The sequence below is a fragment of the Notamacropus eugenii genome, chromosome 2 (assembly GCF_028372415.1).
Source record: "Notamacropus eugenii isolate mMacEug1 chromosome 2, mMacEug1.pri_v2, whole genome shotgun sequence".
Classification (NCBI taxonomy): Eukaryota; Metazoa; Chordata; class Mammalia; order Diprotodontia; family Macropodidae; genus Notamacropus; species Notamacropus eugenii.
In genome coordinates this window covers 375,714,487-375,735,771 of record NC_092873.1, presented here as the reverse complement: position 1 = coordinate 375,735,771, position 21,285 = coordinate 375,714,487, and the positions used below count along the sequence as shown (strand labels likewise).

Sequence of the window (21,285 nt, the reverse complement as noted above, 5' to 3'; positions counted from 1 at the left end):
TGGCTTACTACCCTGACAAATAAAGAAAAGCACTTTATGAAACCAATTTAATTGGGAGGTGACAGAAAACATACAGCCATTTTCTTTAGCCTTATCATTGAATTGGCTCCAGTTCCAATCTCTGGCAAATCCCACTCAACAGAAAAAATTAACCAGGTCAGCAGAACAGGTGCTACGTTGTGTCTGTCAAGAGCCTGGCATCCCTACAATTACTTGCACACAATGAAGCAGTAATCTTTACAGATCATCTCTCCCAAGAAGCATTTTGGGGAGGGGGAGCAAAGCTGAAGGGAGGGGGCAAAAGGGGAAAGGAGAGAAGGAGTAGGAGGCAAACAGAAAAAACTAAGAAAGGAAAATGAATGTGCAGCTGCCTTGCGGCTCAGCAGATGTCGGTGCGTGATGTACGAGGCTAGGATAAGCTGTCGTAGCCTGCTGCCAAAGAGTGGTAAGTGATTAAAGCCTGCACAGTTCTAAGCACCATATTTAGAGTCTGCGGGGTTTCAAGACTTGCACCCATTCCTTGCTGTGCTGCCAGATGTTGGCAACTGGTCCTGTTCCTACTGACTGTGCACGGATGGCAGCAGTTGGTACAGCAGCAAAGCAATCTGGAATGCTTCCGGAGATGCTGTACATTAACAAGTGTCACCCATCATTCACCTTTACAGAAGGCTGAAACAACTCCAATTTGCTGCCACTTCCCTCTTGGGAAACAGCCAAGATAAAGTTGCGCCTGGCAGCCCCATTTGTTTTACTCAGGTGTTTCGGCTGCCTCGCTGACCTCTATTAGTTTAAGTTTTAATTTAGATTAACCCCAGCACCCCAATTAACCAGCAAGGGGAAAAGCTAAGATGTGACTCGTCATAACTCTGAAATCAGAATTTATCGAAGTTAAAATTATTAGTCAGGATGAAGGGCCAATCAACTAATGCTATTTCTCTTTAAATGTCTCTTCAGGCCAAAAAAAAAAAAAAAACAACAAAACCCTGTCAGAGTCTAAGGACTGCCCATAGAAGCGTCTTCTCCCTAGTAATTTCAGTTTGTTTTATTAAGCCCATTTAATTTATGATGCACTTTCTATCTAACAATACACACTTGAATTAATGGGGATTGGAACATTTCTGATTGTCTCTCGTGATCTCACACAATTATCCAGCATTAATATCCCAGATCATGCCATTCTGTAGACACTCCAGAACAGAACAGAGTTCCCTATTCAGCTGACAAGAGAATACAGGGAAGAAAAAAAGGGAAAAGAAAAAAATAATCAGGAACTAAGTGAGAGCACCTGAGGCCTTACCGATCCCTCTTAGCCAGTTCCCTCACCATCGCTCTTAAGATTCATGTACATTTACAATTTTATAAAAGAATGCTATGGAGTAAATGGAATGAGAGAGTAATGAGGACTCTTTTTTCCCCCCTGCAGGGCAAAGGCAGAAGAATCCCTTGATAGAATTGGTTTATTCTTTGGGTTCTACGATATTCACTTACTTCCTAGGAAAAATGCTTTTTGGAATCTTTGTATTTTAATAAGTGCAGCCACTGGTCACAACTGCAACAAGCAGTTTTAAGCTTTTTTTGGCTAAACCTCCTCACCCACCTCAGAATTCAACAAGGGCAAAAAACCTTGATAAAAATCAGCTTTCTCAAGTCTGAATAGTCCTCCAATCATCCTTTCAACTAGGAAAGGTACAACCCGAAGACAATAGGAAAAATGCTAAAGCTCATTCAATAAGAAATGTGGCACATCAAGAAAACCAGTATTATAATAAATAAACTTTACTTCTGCAGAAGAGCCTGAATGCTAAAAACCTCTTAATATAACAGTCATCAATAACACCACAGAATCGAATACAAATTTCAGAAATGAGGGTTCAAGAGGAAAAGGGTATGAGAAGTGGCTGCAAATGAGGACATTTACACACCTAGACTCTCCATCTTCACACATTTTACTAGAATTACTATATGATCCTAGAAGTTAGGCAGATGTTTCCACTTCTAATCTAATCAATGATGATGGGTACACAGATGACATTCAATAGACTCATTGAATTGATCAGAATAGACAACAAAAAGCATCCAAAACTAGAGTCTGAATATATAATAACAGAGCTGTGGACTGTTGAGATGACAGGCTACAGTTTAAACCCTAACAACAGTGCTACAACACAAAATCAAGTAACTAAAAAACAAGTCACATATCATAAAGTAACTGGAAAAGAATAATTTCCTTCTCCCCCCATCAAAGAGTTGAAAGTGTTCTATGTGCATAATTTGCTATATAGTAAACAAATCCTAAGGAGGCAGGCATAGTAGTTTTCATATTATAAATGGGAAACTCTCTAAATCAATACACACAGGAAGCAAATGCTGAACCCAAAGTCTAGCTGCCAGTCCAAAACACAAACTGGTACTTTTCTCAATACTCTAAAACATATGCTAAAATGAAAGATTCTAAAAAACATACCTGGTGATAAAAATCATCATCATCAAAGATCTCTTCATCCAAGTCCTTCAGGTGGGCATTGGCAGGGACTTCAGGCAGTATTTCCTGCATCAGCAAAGAGAAAGGGGAACAGTGGTGTGTAGATTTTTAAATGAAAATTAAATTAAAATCTCTGATTAATAGTGATATACAGCATCCCCCCCCAACTATGATTGGTGATAGGCTGAATTTCTTCTTTTTGAAAATTGTTAAAAGTCCTTTGATCAATTACCTATTGGGGAATGGCTCCTGGGCTTGTCCATTCTAAATTTAGCTTAGATGACAAACTTTTAGCAAACTTATCTGATTAGATTTTTACAATTCTGAGGATTCATCATGTACCCATCAAATTGGCAAAAACTCCATGTTGGGACGGCTATGGGATAACACACACTATAGATGGAGTTGTGAATTGGTCCAACCACTTTGAAAAACAATTTGAAATTCTTCAAGTGGATAAAATACCATTTGGCAGAGCAATACTAACTACTGGTCACATATCCCACGGAGGTCAAAGACTGAAAGGCTCAAAATACATAGTAAGATATTTAACAACAAAAAAAAAATTAGAAAAAAAACCTAGATGACCATCAATAAGGGAATGACTGAACAAACTGTGGCATATTAATACAGATCTGTGAACTTATTGATGCATTTCCTTCAACAATCAAGATCACAAACTCTACCTATGTCTGTGTGTCCTGCGGTAATATGAATATGATAATATTTTTGGACATGAACAATTTGGGAATTGTTTTATTTGATTATGAATGTTTGCAAAAGTTTTGTTTTCTTTTTATCTTTCAAATTGGTAGGGGTAAAGAGAGAAAATAAGTGCTTGTTAAATGAAAAATTAAATAAAATGAAAGATGAAAGTAATGTAAATGGAACAGAATACCGTAAGAAATGACTCTGCATCAGGTCCAGGAACAGAGCAGAGCCTCTAAGACAAGACTATATAACTATTCAAAAGAGTGTGATATAACCAAACACACAGGAAAAACCAAATGGATGAAAAATGCCTGGTGTCTAGATAAGCAGTTTGGTAAAGAATCTCTAGAATGCATCTATCAGTACATGCTGATCTTGGACAAAGAGACAATGAATTGAATTGGACGCAGAAATGAACGGAGTTTGGGATGCATTGCCTTTGGGAAAATGCAAAGTTCTTTTAATGATTTCCAGTGATTTCTCCTTGAAACAAAGACTCACCTTTTTAATGTCAATATTCCTCCTGTGTTGCTCATGTGTGTAGTTTGCCCTTCATTCTTGACGAGGACCATGACATCAGCAAGATGACATGACTCACAACTGAACTGGATTTGAGTGAGCAAAGTCACCAACTTCACTTTCTCCTCCAAAGCTATCTGGGTCTAGTGGCCAGATACAGATCAGGATGATTGGAGACAGCCTAGCTCCTGTACTGCTATATGGCTCTGAGTCATGGAGTATTATGGTTTCCAAAAAAATACTATCACCCACAAGGCAATGGGGATAGATGAAGGGTGTTTGTGAGCAGAATGCAACACATACCAAACAAGGAATTAAGAAGTGGAGGAAAAGATGTCATCAAAATATTAACAAAAAAGAAGACAGTTTGGTCCTGTGGTAAAAGTAAGAGAAAACTGAAAATAGCCCAGTAGTTCTCTCACAACATCAAGAGAAATCAAGGAAGGTCCTAGCATACTGAGTAGACTTCCATACCAAACCTATGGATATATGAGCTAAAAAGAGGCAAGCATGAATGGAAGGAATACCTACACTGATGAGATTACAAATTAATCTGAGTGGCAAAGACAAGGAATACAGAGTAACTTCAGAAGGCTTGTATGAACTGATGCTGACCACAATAATGTAAAGGAACACTTTTAAAAGCCATCAGAATTCAGATTAATACAATCTTAATTCTACAGGACTGATGACAAAACATTTCTATCACCATTATTGTAACTGGTTCCTGAAATTTTGAATTTTGGAAAGCATTTTACATAAATTTTTTTCATTTGCTCCTTGACAGAAAAACCGCCTCACATGCGCAGTTCCCTCAGGGGGTTTATGCAGAGACCTTGAACAATGGATCCAGGCTTCAGCCTGCTTGGGGAGCCCGGGTCTGCTCCCACCTCTGCTGCTGCCTCCTGAGGGGGCCTGAGTTATGGCCTGACTGAATATAGAATGTGGCATAAGATGTAATATGTCTATTTTGCTGAACTGCTTTTGTTACAAGGGAGGGTTCTATCAGGTAGGAGGGATGTAGCTATTGAGAAGTGACTGTACATACATACATATATACTAAAAAAGAAGTGGGGGAAATTGTGGTACATAAATGCAATAGAATATTATGCTGTAAAAAACAATAAATATGATGACTACAAAGAAGCATGAAAAGACTTCTATGAAATGATGCAGCGTGAAGTAAGCAAAATCAAGAAAATAATATATCCAATGCCTCTAACCAGGTAAATGGAAAAAACAACCACACAGAAAAAAGAACCCAAAAGTGAATGTTGCAAAATGATAAACAAACATGGCTCCAAAGAAAAATATGAAAATGTACCTCTCTCCTCTACTCCTACCATCTTTGCAGAAGATGTTTATAGATGTGAAATAATATTGCATGTATTTTGTTTTTTTAATAAACTGATTGTTTTTTGTTTTCTTTTTTTCCTATTAAAAAATTCTATGCTATATGGGATGGCTTTCAGGGATAGGGGCAGGGATAAGAAATTTAAATAATGTAAATAATTGGAGAAATTTAAACATCATAAAAACAAAATAAATCAATAAAAGTTATTTTAAAAATATACTGGATGGAGAGATGTGCTATGACGAATTTAATAAAGTAGACTGGGCACTTTGTATCTATGAATCACTCCCAAATACAGTGAAAGCATTGTAGTAAGACAATCCACAACCCCAAATTTTCTCTTTTTCTCTCTCACACTTCCTCTCCTTTAAAACATAAGTTCACAAGGGGTAAGACATCCACCTATCTGATTTGATCAATGTATGTGATAAAAATATTTAATCATCCAAAGTTCAGTTTCTTTTCTCTAGGAGTGCTTCCCAAACACTGGTTCTTTGCTGGCAATGGTCCAAGGCAAATACTCAGTGGTTCACAAAACATACTGCCAATACTCTTTACTTTCTAAAATCTCTAAACTTAAAAAACTAAATCACTAACCTCCTCTCTAGAACTTCCTTTTGCTCCTTTCCCCTTCCTTGTCTATTTTCCCCTTGCTTCCATCTTTACCACTCAAGTCACTGAGAGTCCCACACACAGTCTAAGGTATAGAATTTAGATATATTACTGGTTCACAAGACAGTGTGAGTTGGGAAACACAGTTTTAAACTGATTACAATTTCAGGAAAAGCTTTGACACAGACAACAGTCTTAATTTGTCCTAAATTAGAAATTTCTGTAGAAGTGATTTTATAGGATCAACCTATTCCTATTGCTTCCTATCTCCTGGCCTCAAACCAAACACAAAAATTAAGAGCTTGCAACACGAGGTTTTAAGGTTCCCATATTTCAGACGACCCACTTAAAAAAAAAAACACAACTTTTCCATTCCCTATACTCTTCTCTTTCTCAATTATCCATCAGCTGGTTTTTCCACTCTATACTTCTCATACAAGCTGACATTCTGTGGATGATATCCACAAGAACCTGCTCAGCTTTTCAGTTAATTAACCACACAGATATTGTTCTCCACAAGCTGCCGCCATCACAGAGCCCTTACCGGCTGCCCTGGCAAACTCTTGGGAATGGGCTCAGCTACTGGTTCAGCTCTGCCAAGCACACGGTACACGGAGCGTTTAGTCTGTGTCCTTTGGAGTAATCTGTCTTTGTCCATCAGTATATGGTCAATCTGAGTTAAGACTGAGCGCTCAAAGGCACCAAAACCCTGCAAACAAACAACATTAGCCAGCGTCAAATAATGCATGAAGTCCAAGGGTTAAATACAGCAGCATTGGCTTCCCTATTTTTTCATGTCAGCAGAGAGAGGAGCAGCTGTGTTTATTGTATAGAACTACATCTGGGGGTAGCTGGTTCTTTAAAAATCAACCTCCGAAAGATCCAAAGCTCTTTATGGACTGGTCAATACCCTCTCTTAGGCAGATAACCTTTTCCTTCTCTAATAATCAAGAACCAATCATTCTTAAAGTATTTTCCATTTTCACCAAATTTGATTTCTAGACATCTAGTATTTCTAAGGAAAAAAAGTCTTGTGCCTATGGTGGCTATAGCTCTAGGCCAACAAAGTGACAAGGCCTAAAGGGGAGGGAGGAGTTGTAAAGACCATGAAACTAACCCCATGTCCTCTGTTTGCAAGGAAGGCAGGCAGTGGAATTCTTGATTACTATCATAATGTGAACTTTTCCATCCAAGAGAGCCAAAGTATTAGTTTCCTAAAACCAATCCTGTCCTACCCTAAGGGCAATGTGTGCCCAGGTATGTGCACATACATACCATACCAACTCCCAACACACATACTTGCCTTCCCCAGCTTGCCAGAAGCCAATCTGGTTTTGTCATGCCATTTCTGAAGAGTACGGTTCCTATAGGTTGTGAAATTGGCAAAGCGCTTTGCCATGAAGCCTGGATAGTCATCCATCTGCAGCTTCCTCTTGGGAGGGCCTCTCCTCTGCCGGTACTCCCCCACCATGGCCTCTTCTTCCTCACTGGGTATCTCTTCCTCACTAGGAAAAACAAGGTGATTGGTCCATTGCTGAGAGAAATCATCTAGTGAAAGGAAAGGGCTTATATATATGAAGAGTCAGAGGAAAACCCTAGAGAGATAAGAACCAGAGATTAATACCTTGCCAATTCATCTTACCTTTTACATAGAGCACAAATAGCAGAGAATAAGTGAAGGCTTTCTGGTAGATAGGTGATTAAGAAATAACTGTAATGGGAAAAGGATATGAGGGGGGCACCGTTTCACACTTATAGGATGTCCACAGAGTAAGCAAGTTTAGTGGACCACAAGCTTGATTTGAGCCAGTAGCAGTGTGACAGCCAAAAACCCTAATGTCATGTTAGACTTCATTAAGAGAAGCTGAGTAATTTAACAAACAAATAAAAGAATGTTCCAAATCACTAATAACAAGGGAAATGCAAATGACAACAACCCTGAGGTTTCCTCTCACATCCACAAAATTGGCAGAAATGACAAAAGATGGGAATAGGTGGTGTTGAAGGGGTTTTGGAAATACTGACATACTAATCCATCGCTGGTGGAACTGTAAATTAGTGCAATCATTTTGGAAAGCAATTTTGGAAATAAAGTGACCAAAATGCCCAAATCTTTTGTCTCAGAGAGTCTACAACTAAAATATACCCTGGTGAAAGTCACTGATAAACAGAAAGGTAATAAAGAAGAGTCACTGATAAGATTTAAAAAAAGAGAACACACTAAAATATTTACAGCAGCACTTTTTTGTGGCAGCAAATAGCTGGAAACAAACAAGCACCAACTGAATGGGGAATGGGCCAAATAAACTGTGGTATATGAATGTAAAGGAATTTTATTGTTCTGTAAGAAATGATGAATATGATGAATACAGAGAGGCCATGAAAAGACTTACAGGAACTGATGATGCAAAATGAAGTAAGTACAACCAATGGTTATAACAATGTAAGTGGAAAAGACAACCACCAAACAATAAAAAATTAATGTTGCAAAATTACAAACTACATGGCCACCAAGAAAAGTCATGAAAAAACACATTCCCCCAACTCTTTGGCAGAAGACAGAGGTTCATGGGAGTGGAACACTGTATGTATTCCCCTACCTTCACTTTTCTTTGGATATACTGATTGGTTCTAGTGATTTTTTCCCTCTTTCTCCTCTTTTTCTTATTTTCTTTTTTTAAAAAATTCTTTGTTATATAAGAAGGATGTCTCTCTGGGAAGGGGCTGCAGGGGGAAATCTTGGTGATGTAAAAATAAAAGACAATACAGAGGGAAATAAATTTTTGGTCAGGTCTAGTTAGACTAGATAAGCTTCTGAGGCGCCTTTCAACTAGGCTCTCCTATTCAAAGGCCATGTTCAGACAGGGTGACAGAATACCCAAAAAAGCAATTTGGTCTGGTTATTTCTAAGAACTTATTCTCAAAAAATATAAAAAGAAAAACTGAGCAATCTGTCTTTGTGGCCTAAAGTAGGTGAATTTCACAAAATTAACCAAAAGTGTGGTGCAGTGGATAGAGTGCTAGACCGGGAGTCAGGAAGATTCATCTTTCTGAGTTCAAATCTGGACTCAGACACTTATTAGCTGTGTGACCCTGAGCAAGTCACTTAACCCTATTTGTCTCAGTTTCCTCATCTGTAAAATAAGCTGGAGAAGGAAATAGCAAACTAATCCAGTATCTTTGCCAAGAAAATCCCAAATATGGTCACAAAGAATCAGACACGATTGAAACAACTGTACAACAACAAACCAGAAATGGAAGCAAATATATGATAAATGCTTTTAATAACATGAGTCAGCTAAATTACTGATGAACATCCAAAAATGGAAAATCAAAAGCAGAAAACTAAAGAACACTCCCCAATACAACACTGAATCAAAAGCAGAATTAAAAGCCAAAATGGAAATGTGGACTAATAATGATTCATGAAAGATGGAAGCATAAGGCTCACCCCAATACCTTGGCCCTAAGAAATATGACAAAAAGACAGGTAGTATATCAGGGCAAAAATGTGGCACAAGAGACATTCAAGTGCTACATATAGATGTGTAACTCAAACTTCAACTTTTAAAAATAGTTTTGTTGATGTGTTTTATGTTTACATGTCAAACATTAAGAGATTACTCTCATTTCATGAGAAGATTCTTGTATCAGAGCAAAACAATTAGGTAAAACTAAAGTATAATGACTCATCTGAAAATGTATGCAACATCCCACATCTTTGTAACCTCCAACTTTTAAAAAAAAAAAAAATGAACAAAATATCTATTTTCTCTCTCTCCTGCCTATCCCTGATCCACTAAAAAAACAGAAACAAAAACACTTTTGGTAACAAATATGCAGAGTCACATAAAACAAATTCTCTCAATGGCTGCATATAAAAAATTTATGGCTCATTCTACACACGATAACAACCATCATCCCCTCTGTCACCCCTCTGTTGTGCTTAGCAGTACCTGGCACATAGTGTGTGTTTAATAATGTTTACCGATTAACTGATTGATGCTTTGTCACTGGTCCTCGCATTGTATTGGTCATAGTTTTTATAGCTTTCAAAGTCTGCTTTCACAATGTTGTTACTGTAAAAACAGTTCTCTTAGTTCTGCTCATTTCATTCTTCATCAGTTTATAAAAATTCTCAAAATTATTTTTTATAATACTGATGTTACACAGCATGAATTTTTCTTCTGGCTGTGCATATTTCACTATGTGAGTCCATATGTAGTCTTTTCTTCTTCATATGTAGTCAGTTCATGAAAGTCTTTCCATGCTTTTTGAAATCATCTATTTTATCATTTCTTACGACACTGTAATTGTACTCCATTACATTCACGCACCACATTGCAATAGCTAATTGCCTTATCCAAATGAAAACGTGGGATTATCTTCACCATCTAGGTGAGGAAACGGGACCAATTCCTTCTCTTTTGAGCACCTTTATCACTGACTATGTAGGTGACTCTGGGCATGTCATTTCCCATCTCTCACTTGCTTCCTCACTAGCTGGATGAGAAAGCCCTCTGAGGCACCTTCCAGGGCTAAACCTATGGCCTTATGATAAATGTGGGGAAAGGAGAAAAAAGGACAAGTAGGAAGTGAAGAGCAGAGTAACATAAAACTGGCTGAAAAGGAATAATCTCTCTCTGTTGGATGGATATATGAGTGTGAGGCAGCTGCTGAAATAAAAATCTTCCAGAAGAATTCTCCTCATCATGCTGAAAAAGATGGTAATTCAGAGATTCTGTAATGGGCTACAAGATGTGTCACGATGCTAAATTAATCAGTCTTTTAAACAGTAAATATCCAAAATTTAAAATGCAATAATATGCTTTATCCTGGTAAAGTCCTCTGCAATCAGATGTCATCCAGACTTCTCAGGCTGCCCTTGGGCAAGGCTTCTGCACATACCTAAGGGTCATGGAGTTAAACAACTCCCCTAAGCATGCCCATACTTCCCTGCTACATGCCCTCGGGATTGCTCTTTCCTATGGCTATAATGCCCTCCTTGCCAGCATCCATCTTTCCCTTTCAGTCTTGGAGCTCCTATCCTGGGGCCCAAGCTGTTCTGACTAATGAAGGCCTCACAGGACCCACCTATCTCTAGTCACCCCAAACAGGTTTCACATTACCATCTTACTGGCAGCTTATTTTATAAACAAATCCTCCCTCCATTCCCAGCTTTGGAACCAGATTCTGTCCTGCTTTTTTATTTGCATCCCCAGTACTTGGGACACAGTGTGGGCTTAATAAATGCTTTTTCATTCATTCATTCTAGTGAATTTCTGCCTTTCCTTTAAAGCTAACCTCAGAGACTACCCTATCCATGAAAAGTCTTCTTTGATCTCCCACAGAGAGTCCCCACACCTACCAAACTCATTCTGCACAATACTTATTAAAAGTACTCCCAGAAGACTTATACGAACTGATACAAAGTGAAGTTAGCCAAACCAGTAGAACAGTATACACAGTAAGAGCAATATTGGAAAGATGATTAACAGTGAAAGATTTAGCTATTCTGATCAATATGATAATCCATGACAAGTACAAAGAACTCATGATGAACAATACTATCCACCTCCAGAAAGCTGATGAACTGAGTGCAGATTGAAGCACGGTATTTTCCTACTTTATTTTTCTTGCTTTTTTGGAGGGGAGGGGAGAACATAGTTATTATGGAAATGTTCTGCATAACTTCATATGTGCTTGCTTTCTCGATGGGTGGGGAGAGAATTTAGACCTCAAAAAAATTAGGAAATCCCAGATACTGATGTCTATTTCTGTTCTGCTACCCCAGAGGCATGCCCTCCTCCAACCCTGACTTGTAGATTACTAACTCTATCTGAAGCTTTCTATTTCCCCCATGTCTAACTCAGGGCTCTGCACCAAGCAGGTACTGATTTATCTTGCAAGTCCACAAGCCATCCTTGTGCAGGCAGACGCTTATTTAATGCCATAAACATTAGGTGTTGCTCTCTATATGGAAAGGTCAGCAGTTTTTGTTCACAAATGATAAAATACTACCAGGAAAGTAGTATCCCCTCACTCCCACATCAAGGTCCATTCCCTCTTTACCCTTCTTCTTTAGGTTTTGTTCCATCTACGAGGTATCTTGTGTCTGGATACTGATAAAGCAGTTCCTCCTGAAGATCCACCAATGACCTAAGCAATGCTTTAAGTGCCTTGTGGCCTAGAAAACAAAGCATACAATTATGACAACTGCTGATCATTCCCCAACTACAAGTGATACACAACTATGGCACCGAAGAAAATGGGGCGCCATTCCCTATTTTATAATCGCATACAATCGGAAAGGCAAACAGTCCGTGTGAACATTAGCAAGTCTCTGAATATAATTCACTTCTACCTCTCATACCACTGACTAGTTATGTGACCTTGAAAAAGTCACTTTGCTTCTCTTAAGCTGTGGTTACCTTAACTAGAAAAGGAAGCCAGTGCTATTTCCAAAAGCACCATTGTAAAGTCCAAATGGGGACATAATATAAAGTATTGTGTAATCAAAAAATCAATATATATAAACCAGTATTACCAGAATTAATCATTTCATCCTTGAATCTTGGTTTCTGAAGCATCATTGTTTGGTGATTTACTACTCACCTCTTTAACAATTTTCCTCTACTATCTGTTTTGGCAACTCCTTGTCCCTAAGAATACTCTCTGACTTGACCATTTTTTCCTCTTATCTATCTCTCTGCCTTACAATGTCCTAGGACTCTGTCCTAAGACTCCTATTTTTCTCTTTGCAGACTTCTTCCTTTGGGAATTTTACTTATCTCTTGTTTTAACTATCATTCTTTCACTCTTCAACTTCAGTCTTTCAGTTAATCAATGAGTAATGTATTGAAATTCATAAAAGATAAAACCTGGATACTGAATTGTTTTTGCAGTAAGAGCAATGACTCTGGGTTGATTAATTCTCCTTATCACCTGATTCCCCACTATTATAACACTTTTACAAAGGATTTTACTCACAGCCACCCTATGAGATGGATTAACTCCATTTTACAGATGAAAAAAATGAGGTGAAGTGACTTGCCTATGTTCCCACAGTTAATCAGTGTTATAATTTGAGATTAGGTCTCTTGATTCCAGGTCTAACACTGATCATTACACTGTGCTACTGCCTATCAACAGACTGCAGTTACGAGGCAGTTAGCTGATTATGTCTAGGGATAGATATCAAAGGTCTCAGCTATTGGATCAAGAACTTACTAGTCAACAAGATCTGTTCAGAAACCAGAAAGTAGGTAGAGACCAATATTTCAAACCATATACCAAGAAAGGCTCCTAATTATGATTTAGACATAATAAATGACATCATAAACAAATTAGAGTAGCATGGAAGAAAATTACCAGTCACATGACTAAACAAGACATAGAAAGGCACATGAAAGATAAAGTGGACAATCTGATTAAATAAAATTAAAGTTTTTGCACAAAACCAATGCAGCTAAAATCAGAAATAAAATGAGGACATCTAGAGAAAGCCTTTGCAGAAAGTTGCTCAGTAAGTCTCACTTACTTCTAAGTTATATTCCTAAATATTTGACTCAAATGCGTAAGAATAAGAACCATGCTACAATTAACTGTTGAAGGATGTGACAATTTTTACAGAAAATTATCAATATCCATGTGAAAAAATGCTCTAAATCACTAGTAAAGAAATGCACATTAAAACAACTAAGGTACCACCTTAGTTGTTTTAATGTGCATTAGACTGGCAAAGTTGGCAAAAAAAGGAAAATGACAAATGCTGGAAGGGCTGTGGGAAAATAGGTACTTTAATACATGACTTGGTAAAGCTGTGGACTAGTCCAGCTATTCCGGAAAGCATTTGGGAACTATGACCAAATAGTTATTAAATTGTGCGCCCTCTTTGACCCAACAATACCCTACTGAGTCTATACCCCAAAGAGCTCAAAGAAATAGGAAAAGGGCGCATATATTTTCACCAGCTGTTTTTGTGGTGGTAAAGAACAGAAAACTGAAGGAGTGCCCATCAACTGGGGGAATGGTTGAATAAATTATGGTGGAATACTATTGTGCTGTAAGAAATGAAGGGAATAGTTTTAGAAAAACTTGGGAAAACTTGTATAAATTGATACAAAGTGAAGTGAGCAAAGCCAGAAGAACAATTTATGCAATAATAACAAAATTATAAAAACAAACAACTTGAACTCTGATGAACACAGTGGAAACAGTCACAGTTCCATAGGACTCATGATGAAATGTCACCCACCTCTAGATAGAGATGTGACAGACTCAGAGTGCAGATTAAAGCATTTCTGGACATGGTTAATGCTGGCATTTGTTTTTCTTGACTATACATACTTGTAACAAGTTTTGCTTTTCTTGCTTTCTCAAGGAAGGGCAAATGGGAAGAAAGAATTCAGAACTAAAAAAATTTTCTTAAAGACTAAAGGTAAAGTCTGTGGACAAAGAATGAAAAAGAGCTAAGGGATCTGAGCACAGTATACAGAAAAGATTGCTGGATTTGGAGTTAAAGGATCTGGGTTTTGATCTGATCTCTCCTGCTTATTCCCTTTGTGACTTTACCACTTTGTGTCTCAGTTCCTCATCTGTAAAAAGGAGCTGAACTAGATGGCCTGTAAAGGCTCTTCCATCTCTGGTCATTCAACCCATAACCAGATGAAAGCTAGTATAGTGAACAAGAATATTGGACTGAGATCCCAGGAAACCTATGTTTGAGTTTCCAACTTTGTCAGCTCTGGACAAGCTATGTTTACTCGACTTTTGGGGACTTCAATTTAATCCTGAAGCAGCTAGATTATATAATCTTAAGATCCTTTCCACCTCTAAACATACTATGCATCTTATACCTTCATTTCCTTGCCAACAACCAGAGTTTATCACCAATGACATGTTGCAGACTCGCCTGCTTTTCTACAATTCAATTCCACATGAACAATATTCCCATCACCATATTCACATGTTCTTCCTTCCAACACAACATAGCAAAAATGGAATTTCATGTCTTTTCTTCTAACTCTTCCCCTTGCCTAAATTCATTATCTACATTAACAATTATGTCTATTATTATATTTATTGTGTTTATTATGTATATTTTTGAAACCTCAAATCTCTGACATCTTTGAGGAATTCCTTTACTCTGCATATTCAAGGAGTCATTAAATCTTATCAGTTCTTATCACACAATTATCACTGATATTTGTCCCTTTTTCTCAAGGTCTACTGTCACTGATCTTTTTCACATAATAATTACCTTTCACCTAGGTCATTATAGCTCCCTCTTCTCTGCATACCCTAGATATCTTCTATCTACCCTACACTATCTTCTAACCATGGATTTCAAAGTGTTCTGTAAGTTTGTTCTACCTTCCTTTTGAGCTTCTGATCTGCCCCATTTGCCCATATCAATCTGAATAGTTTCCTCATTCTTTTCCATGCCAGCCCGGCAGAAACAACCTTTCATCTCCTAATACGCTGAACATTTCCTCTACAGAAGAGACAACATTTTTACGTCAAAAATATAAATAAACTCAGCAATACCACTATCCTAGTAAGCTCTGTATGTAAAAATATTTACAGAAGTTCTTTTTTGTTGTAGCAAAGCACTGAAAATAAAAAGAATGTCCACCAATTGGGACTGGCTAAATAAATTTTTAAATGAATGTAAGGAAATATTATCGAGTTGTGAGAAATGACTAAAAAGATAGTTTCCAAGAAATGGGGGAAGACTTAGATGAATTGATATACATTTAAATGAACAAAACCAGGAGAAGACTTTGTATATAACAAAAACATTGTAGGGAGAAAAAAACTAAAATTTTAAGAACTTTGGCTAATGTAATGATTAATCATGACTACAAAAGAGAGATAAAGAAGTCTGCTAGCTACCTACTGAGAGAGAGGTGATGGACTCAAGGTACAGACTGAGATATAAATTTTGGATATGGCAAATGCGTAGATTGGGGGGGGGCGTTGTTACTACTTGGTGGAAGGATTGTGTTTTTCTTTTTTTGTTGGGGGGGAAGAATATTTGGGTGTAGAGAGAAACTAGTAATAATATTGCCAAAAAAAGAAAAGAGGGGCTTGCTGAGGCATTTTTTTTAATGCAAGGAAATGTACAGAAGGAAGCTCAGAAGGAAATTGACAAACAGGACAATATTTCAAGTAATATGCTGAACTTATTATATACGTATGTATTTTAAGACATGTACCTTAGAGAAATACTCAGTTCCACAAATAATCTTTTTTCTGGAAAATGGAAATGTTCTTTTTTTGGTTCTTTATTAAATCCAGAATAAAAAAAACTTAACCAAAAAATTCTTAAATACATCTAAGCTCTCACCTATTCCAAAAAAACCTTCCCTGACTGGTCAGAAAGAAATAAAGAACATTTTGCTCAAATCACTCACTCAAGCACTGATTAACTGTAAGTACATTTATTATGCATTTACTGGTGCTATGGAAATACAAATACAAAGAATGAAACAATACCTGCTTGGAAGAAGGGTACATTCTAATAGGGGAGAAATAGAAATACATATATAAAATGCATAGAATAAATAAAAGTTAATAAACACAAAGTAGATTGAGAGGAAGGGCACTATCAGCTGATAGTGAGGGTTCACGTAAGAGGTGATGCCTGAGCTCCATTTTAAATGAAGAAATGGCCTCTATGCAGTGGAGGTGAGGAGGAAGTGAATTCCAGGCATGGGAATAGATAGTGGAAAGGCAGAGAGAGAAAGTGGAGTATCATGTGTGAGGAGCAGATAGAGGTCAGTTTGGCTACATCAGAGATTACAAGAGGGAAAGTAATGTACAATGAAGCTGGAAGGATAGGTAGAGCAGGATCAGATTTTGAAGGGCTTTAAAAAATAAACGGAGAAGTTTCTATCTTATCCTAGAGTCAACAGAGAATCATAGGAGTTTGAATAAGGGAGCAAAATAATCAGATCTTCATTTAAGAAAAATCACGTTAGCAGCTATGTGTAGGATGAACTGGAGTGGAAAGAGACAAGGAGGTCAATTAGGAGGCGATTATAATAATCTAGATGAGAAGTAATGAAGGTCTGACTGATAATGGTAGAAAAATAATCAGAGGGAAGAGATCAAGATGTAAGAGGTAGAAATGGCAAGATTTGGCAGTTGAGAGAAACCCGAAGAGCTGAGGACAATGCCAAGGTTACACCCCTGGGAGGCTAGAAGGATAGTGGTACCTTCCAGAGAAATAAGAACATTTGGGAAAAGAGAAGGTCTGGAAGAAAAACTAATAAATTCTGCTTTGGACAAGCTAAGTTGGAGATGTCTCCAGGAATTCTATAACCTGGTTAGCCTTGTTACAAAAAGAACAACTCATTTGTGTACTGTTAGTGCTTTAAGTTTTACAAAGCGCTTTTCTCACAATCCTGTGAGGTAGTTAGGTTGGGAGTATTATCAGTCCCATTTTACAGATAAGGAAACTGAGGCTCAGAATGACTTGCCCATGGTCACTTTAAAATGACAGCTCTGCAGAGAGAGAGAGAGAGCTGGCCTCAGTCAGGATGAGATGATTTCAAGTCCAGCTTCTGACACACACTGAGCAAATGACATAATTTCTCAGAGCCCCTGGTAGCACTGTAAGACTGTAAGTTGTACAGCAGATGCTAATTCACACTGATAGAAAGTATCCTCACTGTAGAAGTCCCTAAAGTGATGAATTGATAAATTTAAAAAATTAAAATTATAAAGGACAGTACTGCCTTTGCATGTAAAAGTGGCCTGTTCATTTTTATCTTTATTACATTAAAAGCTCTCTGTGAGTAGAACCTGTCCTATTTTCAGTACCACTTCCTGCCCTTTAGCAATCAGTACCATACATGCTGTCTGTTTACAATAAATATAAGCTGAACAATTCAAAATGTTTATTTACATGCAACCAAAGTTCTCAACTTGTTGATCTCAAACCTAATCTTAAGAAAAGAACTGAACAGAAACAAGTAGAATTAAAGAGAGACAAAGAAAGACGATAGAAAAAAATACATTTCTACTTTAAAAGCAAAAATTCTAAGAATCTAGACTCTAGAATAAAATCTACACTAAATTATGAAAAATAGAAGAAAAAAATGTTCAAGAGACATAAAGGAACTGTGAAGGATGCAAACAATACTTAAAAACATCAAGCTACTAGTGCTTATCTACAGAGGAAAAGTTGAAAATCTCTCAATTAACAGGAGACTCCACAGTAGCTCCCAGTTCTTAAAGCATTTATAGTAACTAGGTGAAAAATAGAGTGAAAAAAAGTACACTGGTGAGTGGTGGAAGGTGGGATCAGCTGGAAGGGTAAGGAAGAAAAAAATTAGTTCTCTTACTCAAATTTCTATAAAAGTGCCTAGCTACTATGCCTCTCCCCTCCTCTCCAGAGGCAATGTGTATGTGTGCAGTGAATCATATACTTTTTACATGAAAAATGTGAATTGGCTTTGTAATGCAGAGCCCTATAAAATCTTCCAGGATCAGGAATGACCACCACCACCTTCACTTCAGTTCATCTCTGTACATAGACCAATATCCATTCAAGTTTCCTGGCATTCCTGAGTTTGTCAGGAAAAAGAGCTCAATTTCTAGATGTCATTATCTAAAATTTGGAAACAAGAGTCAGACAGGGCAGAAGTCAGGACAACTTGTACAGTCTGAGGCTGCTTCCCCCAAATACCACACCAAAACTGGATTTTTACATGTAGTACATCTGGGAATTATGAGGGCCTCCATAACAAGGCCCTAACTTTTAAGGCCACTTTTAAATACTTCACAAGACCCCTTAATTATGTTCAAGCCAAACAGAAAAAGTTCAAGTAAAAAAAGACTACTTACTGCATATATATTATTCGACAGCATATCAATCCAATAAGAAAACTGAGTCAGTATCAGTAAATCAAAGAATGCCTTTCTGCTAATACTCTCTCATATGTTCTCATTTTATACACCCTTCATCCAGTCAAAAAAGTAGCCCTGGAGTATTTAAGCTCCATTCAGGGATAGCACTGCCATGAATCAAAGTGTCAGGAGACCTACCAGAGATGAAATCCGTCATTCTGTTCTTCAAACTCCACCCCCACTCAAGGAAAAAAAAAGTTTATCAAAGCTATTATCACTAGTGGCCTAGTAAGGTGAAGACATATTAGCATGCTAAACTCTCCTCCCCTTCCAATATCAAGGCCATGGGAGGAAACCATGCTACCCATTGGCTCCAAATTTTCCAGATCGAGGGGACACTTCTCCAGTGTCAGTGTCCCCAGCTAGTAAAAGCCTGTGTACATATAGGAACAGACATATGCAATCACCACTAGGTTCCCCACTTCATGATGGTGGTGGTCATTAGATGTGCATAGCAGGGAAGAAAGTAACTAAAAGCACAGGCTTTGTTCTCTTTCTTGATAAAGACCCTGCAATAACAGACGATGATCCTATGTGCCACCTTCAGACCTCTGAAGCAAATTTCCCCAGGACCTTCCCCTAACAGGAGAGAGGCAGGGTGCTTTCACTTCAACAGTAATAGGCTCTGGGAAGCAACTTTGTTAACAATGTTCAGAGTACAATGTAGCAGAAAGAGGGTGGGCAGCAGACTAGCACTCTAATTCTAGCTCTCCCACTAACCAGCTCAACAACACCTTCGGCCAGTCAACTTACTCTCCTTTGGGTCTTAGTTTCCTCATCTATAAAATGCAGATAACACAACCTGCCCTGGCTACCTCATAGAAATGATGTGAGGACCAAATGAATGAATTAATAATATGCAAACATACTCTGAAAAGTACAAAGTGCTGTAAAAATGTAAGGTAGCATATTATCACAGAATTCATTTTTGTATAGGTGAGAATATTAAACATCTGCTACTGATCTACAGTTAAAGAATTAGACTGGTATGCATAGATTCCACTATTAAAATATTCAGTAACATGTTACTGATATGCCAATAGCCTACATCAAAAAACATATACAAAATGTTATCACCTAATAGCTGTATAAGCTTTTTGATCCATTTAAGTTTTTGGACACTTAAATACCCTGCCTTTTTTTTTTTTTTTTAGTTTGAACACATCTACATACAGTTTATCAATTAAGATCATAAGAGTGCTGGTTTCTAGAAGACTGAGAAGGGAGGGTGGGGGGGAGGAGAAAAAAGAGAAGAATTCATTTTTAAAAGCAAGAAAGAGGCTTACCTTATCTGTTTTTAAAAATGTGCACAGGCATTTAAAAATACAAATACATATGTGGATATAGCAACACAAAAACGTGTTTTCAATAAGCTAGACATATATACTTAGGATGTTCAAATTACAAGATAATTTTTTTTCTCCTTTAAAAGTAACTCGGAAACTGGAGCTAAACTATAGGTCAAAATGACACACAATATGTTGGCCTAAGAACAATACTTTTCATTCAAATCCACAAGCCTGCCACTTGCACTAGTCATCCCCAGCAATTAATCCCCCAAGAAAGACGTTTGATTAAATCTTTTCAAGCAAATCCTTTGCTTTGCTTTTGTTAGTTCACTTCTTGTCAACATCTATTAAAATATGCCTTTAATTCTCCCACAATCTTAAAAAACACCGATTCCACTGTCTTCAACTTTAATCAACTGTATGGCCGGCATTTTTCATTTCATAATAATGTGCTGCTTGGAATTCAAGAGGCAGGCTCAGCATCAATCATCTGGTAAGAATTTTTCCACTGCAATAAATATGCAAATGAGGAGAGCCAGTCAGTCGTATTTCAGGCCCGACTTGCTAGTGTTTTAAAAAAGACACAAATTTATTAATTGCCGGTGGCCAGAGGAATCCTATTACTTTGGGCATTGATTACAAAGCTGTGTGAGTGATTATTGTGCAACTCGCAGGCTACCCAGGCATGAGGAAAAATTATTAAAGCAAGGCAGAGATTATCAACTCAGAATAACAATAAGCCTTAACATTTAGGCCCTAACTTCTTCAACAAAGAATTACGTGAAGGCTCCACTGTATCATAATTCCGAATTCTGTCAGTATTACTGTTTGGGCTTGTTCTATATTCCCCAAGCAGCATGGCGTTAACCAGTATGAAAGAATCCTGCCGGTTACAAATTCCTTAACGTGGGCCATTTGGACAAGTTTTCATTACTCCCATAGTATGTTCAACTGAAGGGTTTTTATTTATTATAATAGATAAGTACACACACACACACACACACACACACACACACACACAACACACACACACACACACACACACAGTGGATTTAGCGGAACTATTCTGCCAGGAGTTTTGCAGTGTGGTGATTCTCTGGCTTTATAGTCCCAAAAGCAGAAACTGCTTAACTGGGCACCAACATTGGAACATGGAGACCAAGTTCTTAAAATATGAGGGCTAACCAGGAAGTTGACATGAGTAATCTGAACCCCAAAAGGGCTCCACAATGGTAAGGAGAGCAGTCAATAGAAGGGTCCTGTGGAAGAAACAATTTGGCTAATTCGAAATGCAAAATAGGCAAGAAATAGTCAATCTAAGACATTTTAAAATTATATAAGAAGACTCTGGAAAAAGTTTATTTTTAGTCTTCATAAAATCTATAGGTAGAAAATGAGAG

At 37.6% G+C, this 21,285-nt stretch overlaps 1 protein-coding gene across 5 annotated transcripts in view; it reads right to left on the bottom strand.

Moving 5' to 3' along the window:
• AATF (apoptosis antagonizing transcription factor) overlaps positions 1-21,285 on the bottom strand; it is a 110,554-nt gene that overhangs the window by 65,074 nt on the left and 24,195 nt on the right. For all 5 annotated transcript variants that reach the window (XM_072646956.1, XM_072646955.1, XM_072646954.1 and 2 more), the window contains exons 5-8: positions 11,751-11,865; positions 6,982-7,183; positions 6,223-6,387; positions 2,465-2,548 (exon numbers count right to left, since the gene is read on the bottom strand). In XM_072646956.1, the coding sequence (XP_072503057.1) occupies positions 2,465-2,548; positions 6,223-6,387; positions 6,982-7,183; positions 11,751-11,865 (566 nt within the window). The remainder of the gene's footprint in view (positions 1-2,464; positions 2,549-6,222; positions 6,388-6,981; positions 7,184-11,750; positions 11,866-21,285) is intronic.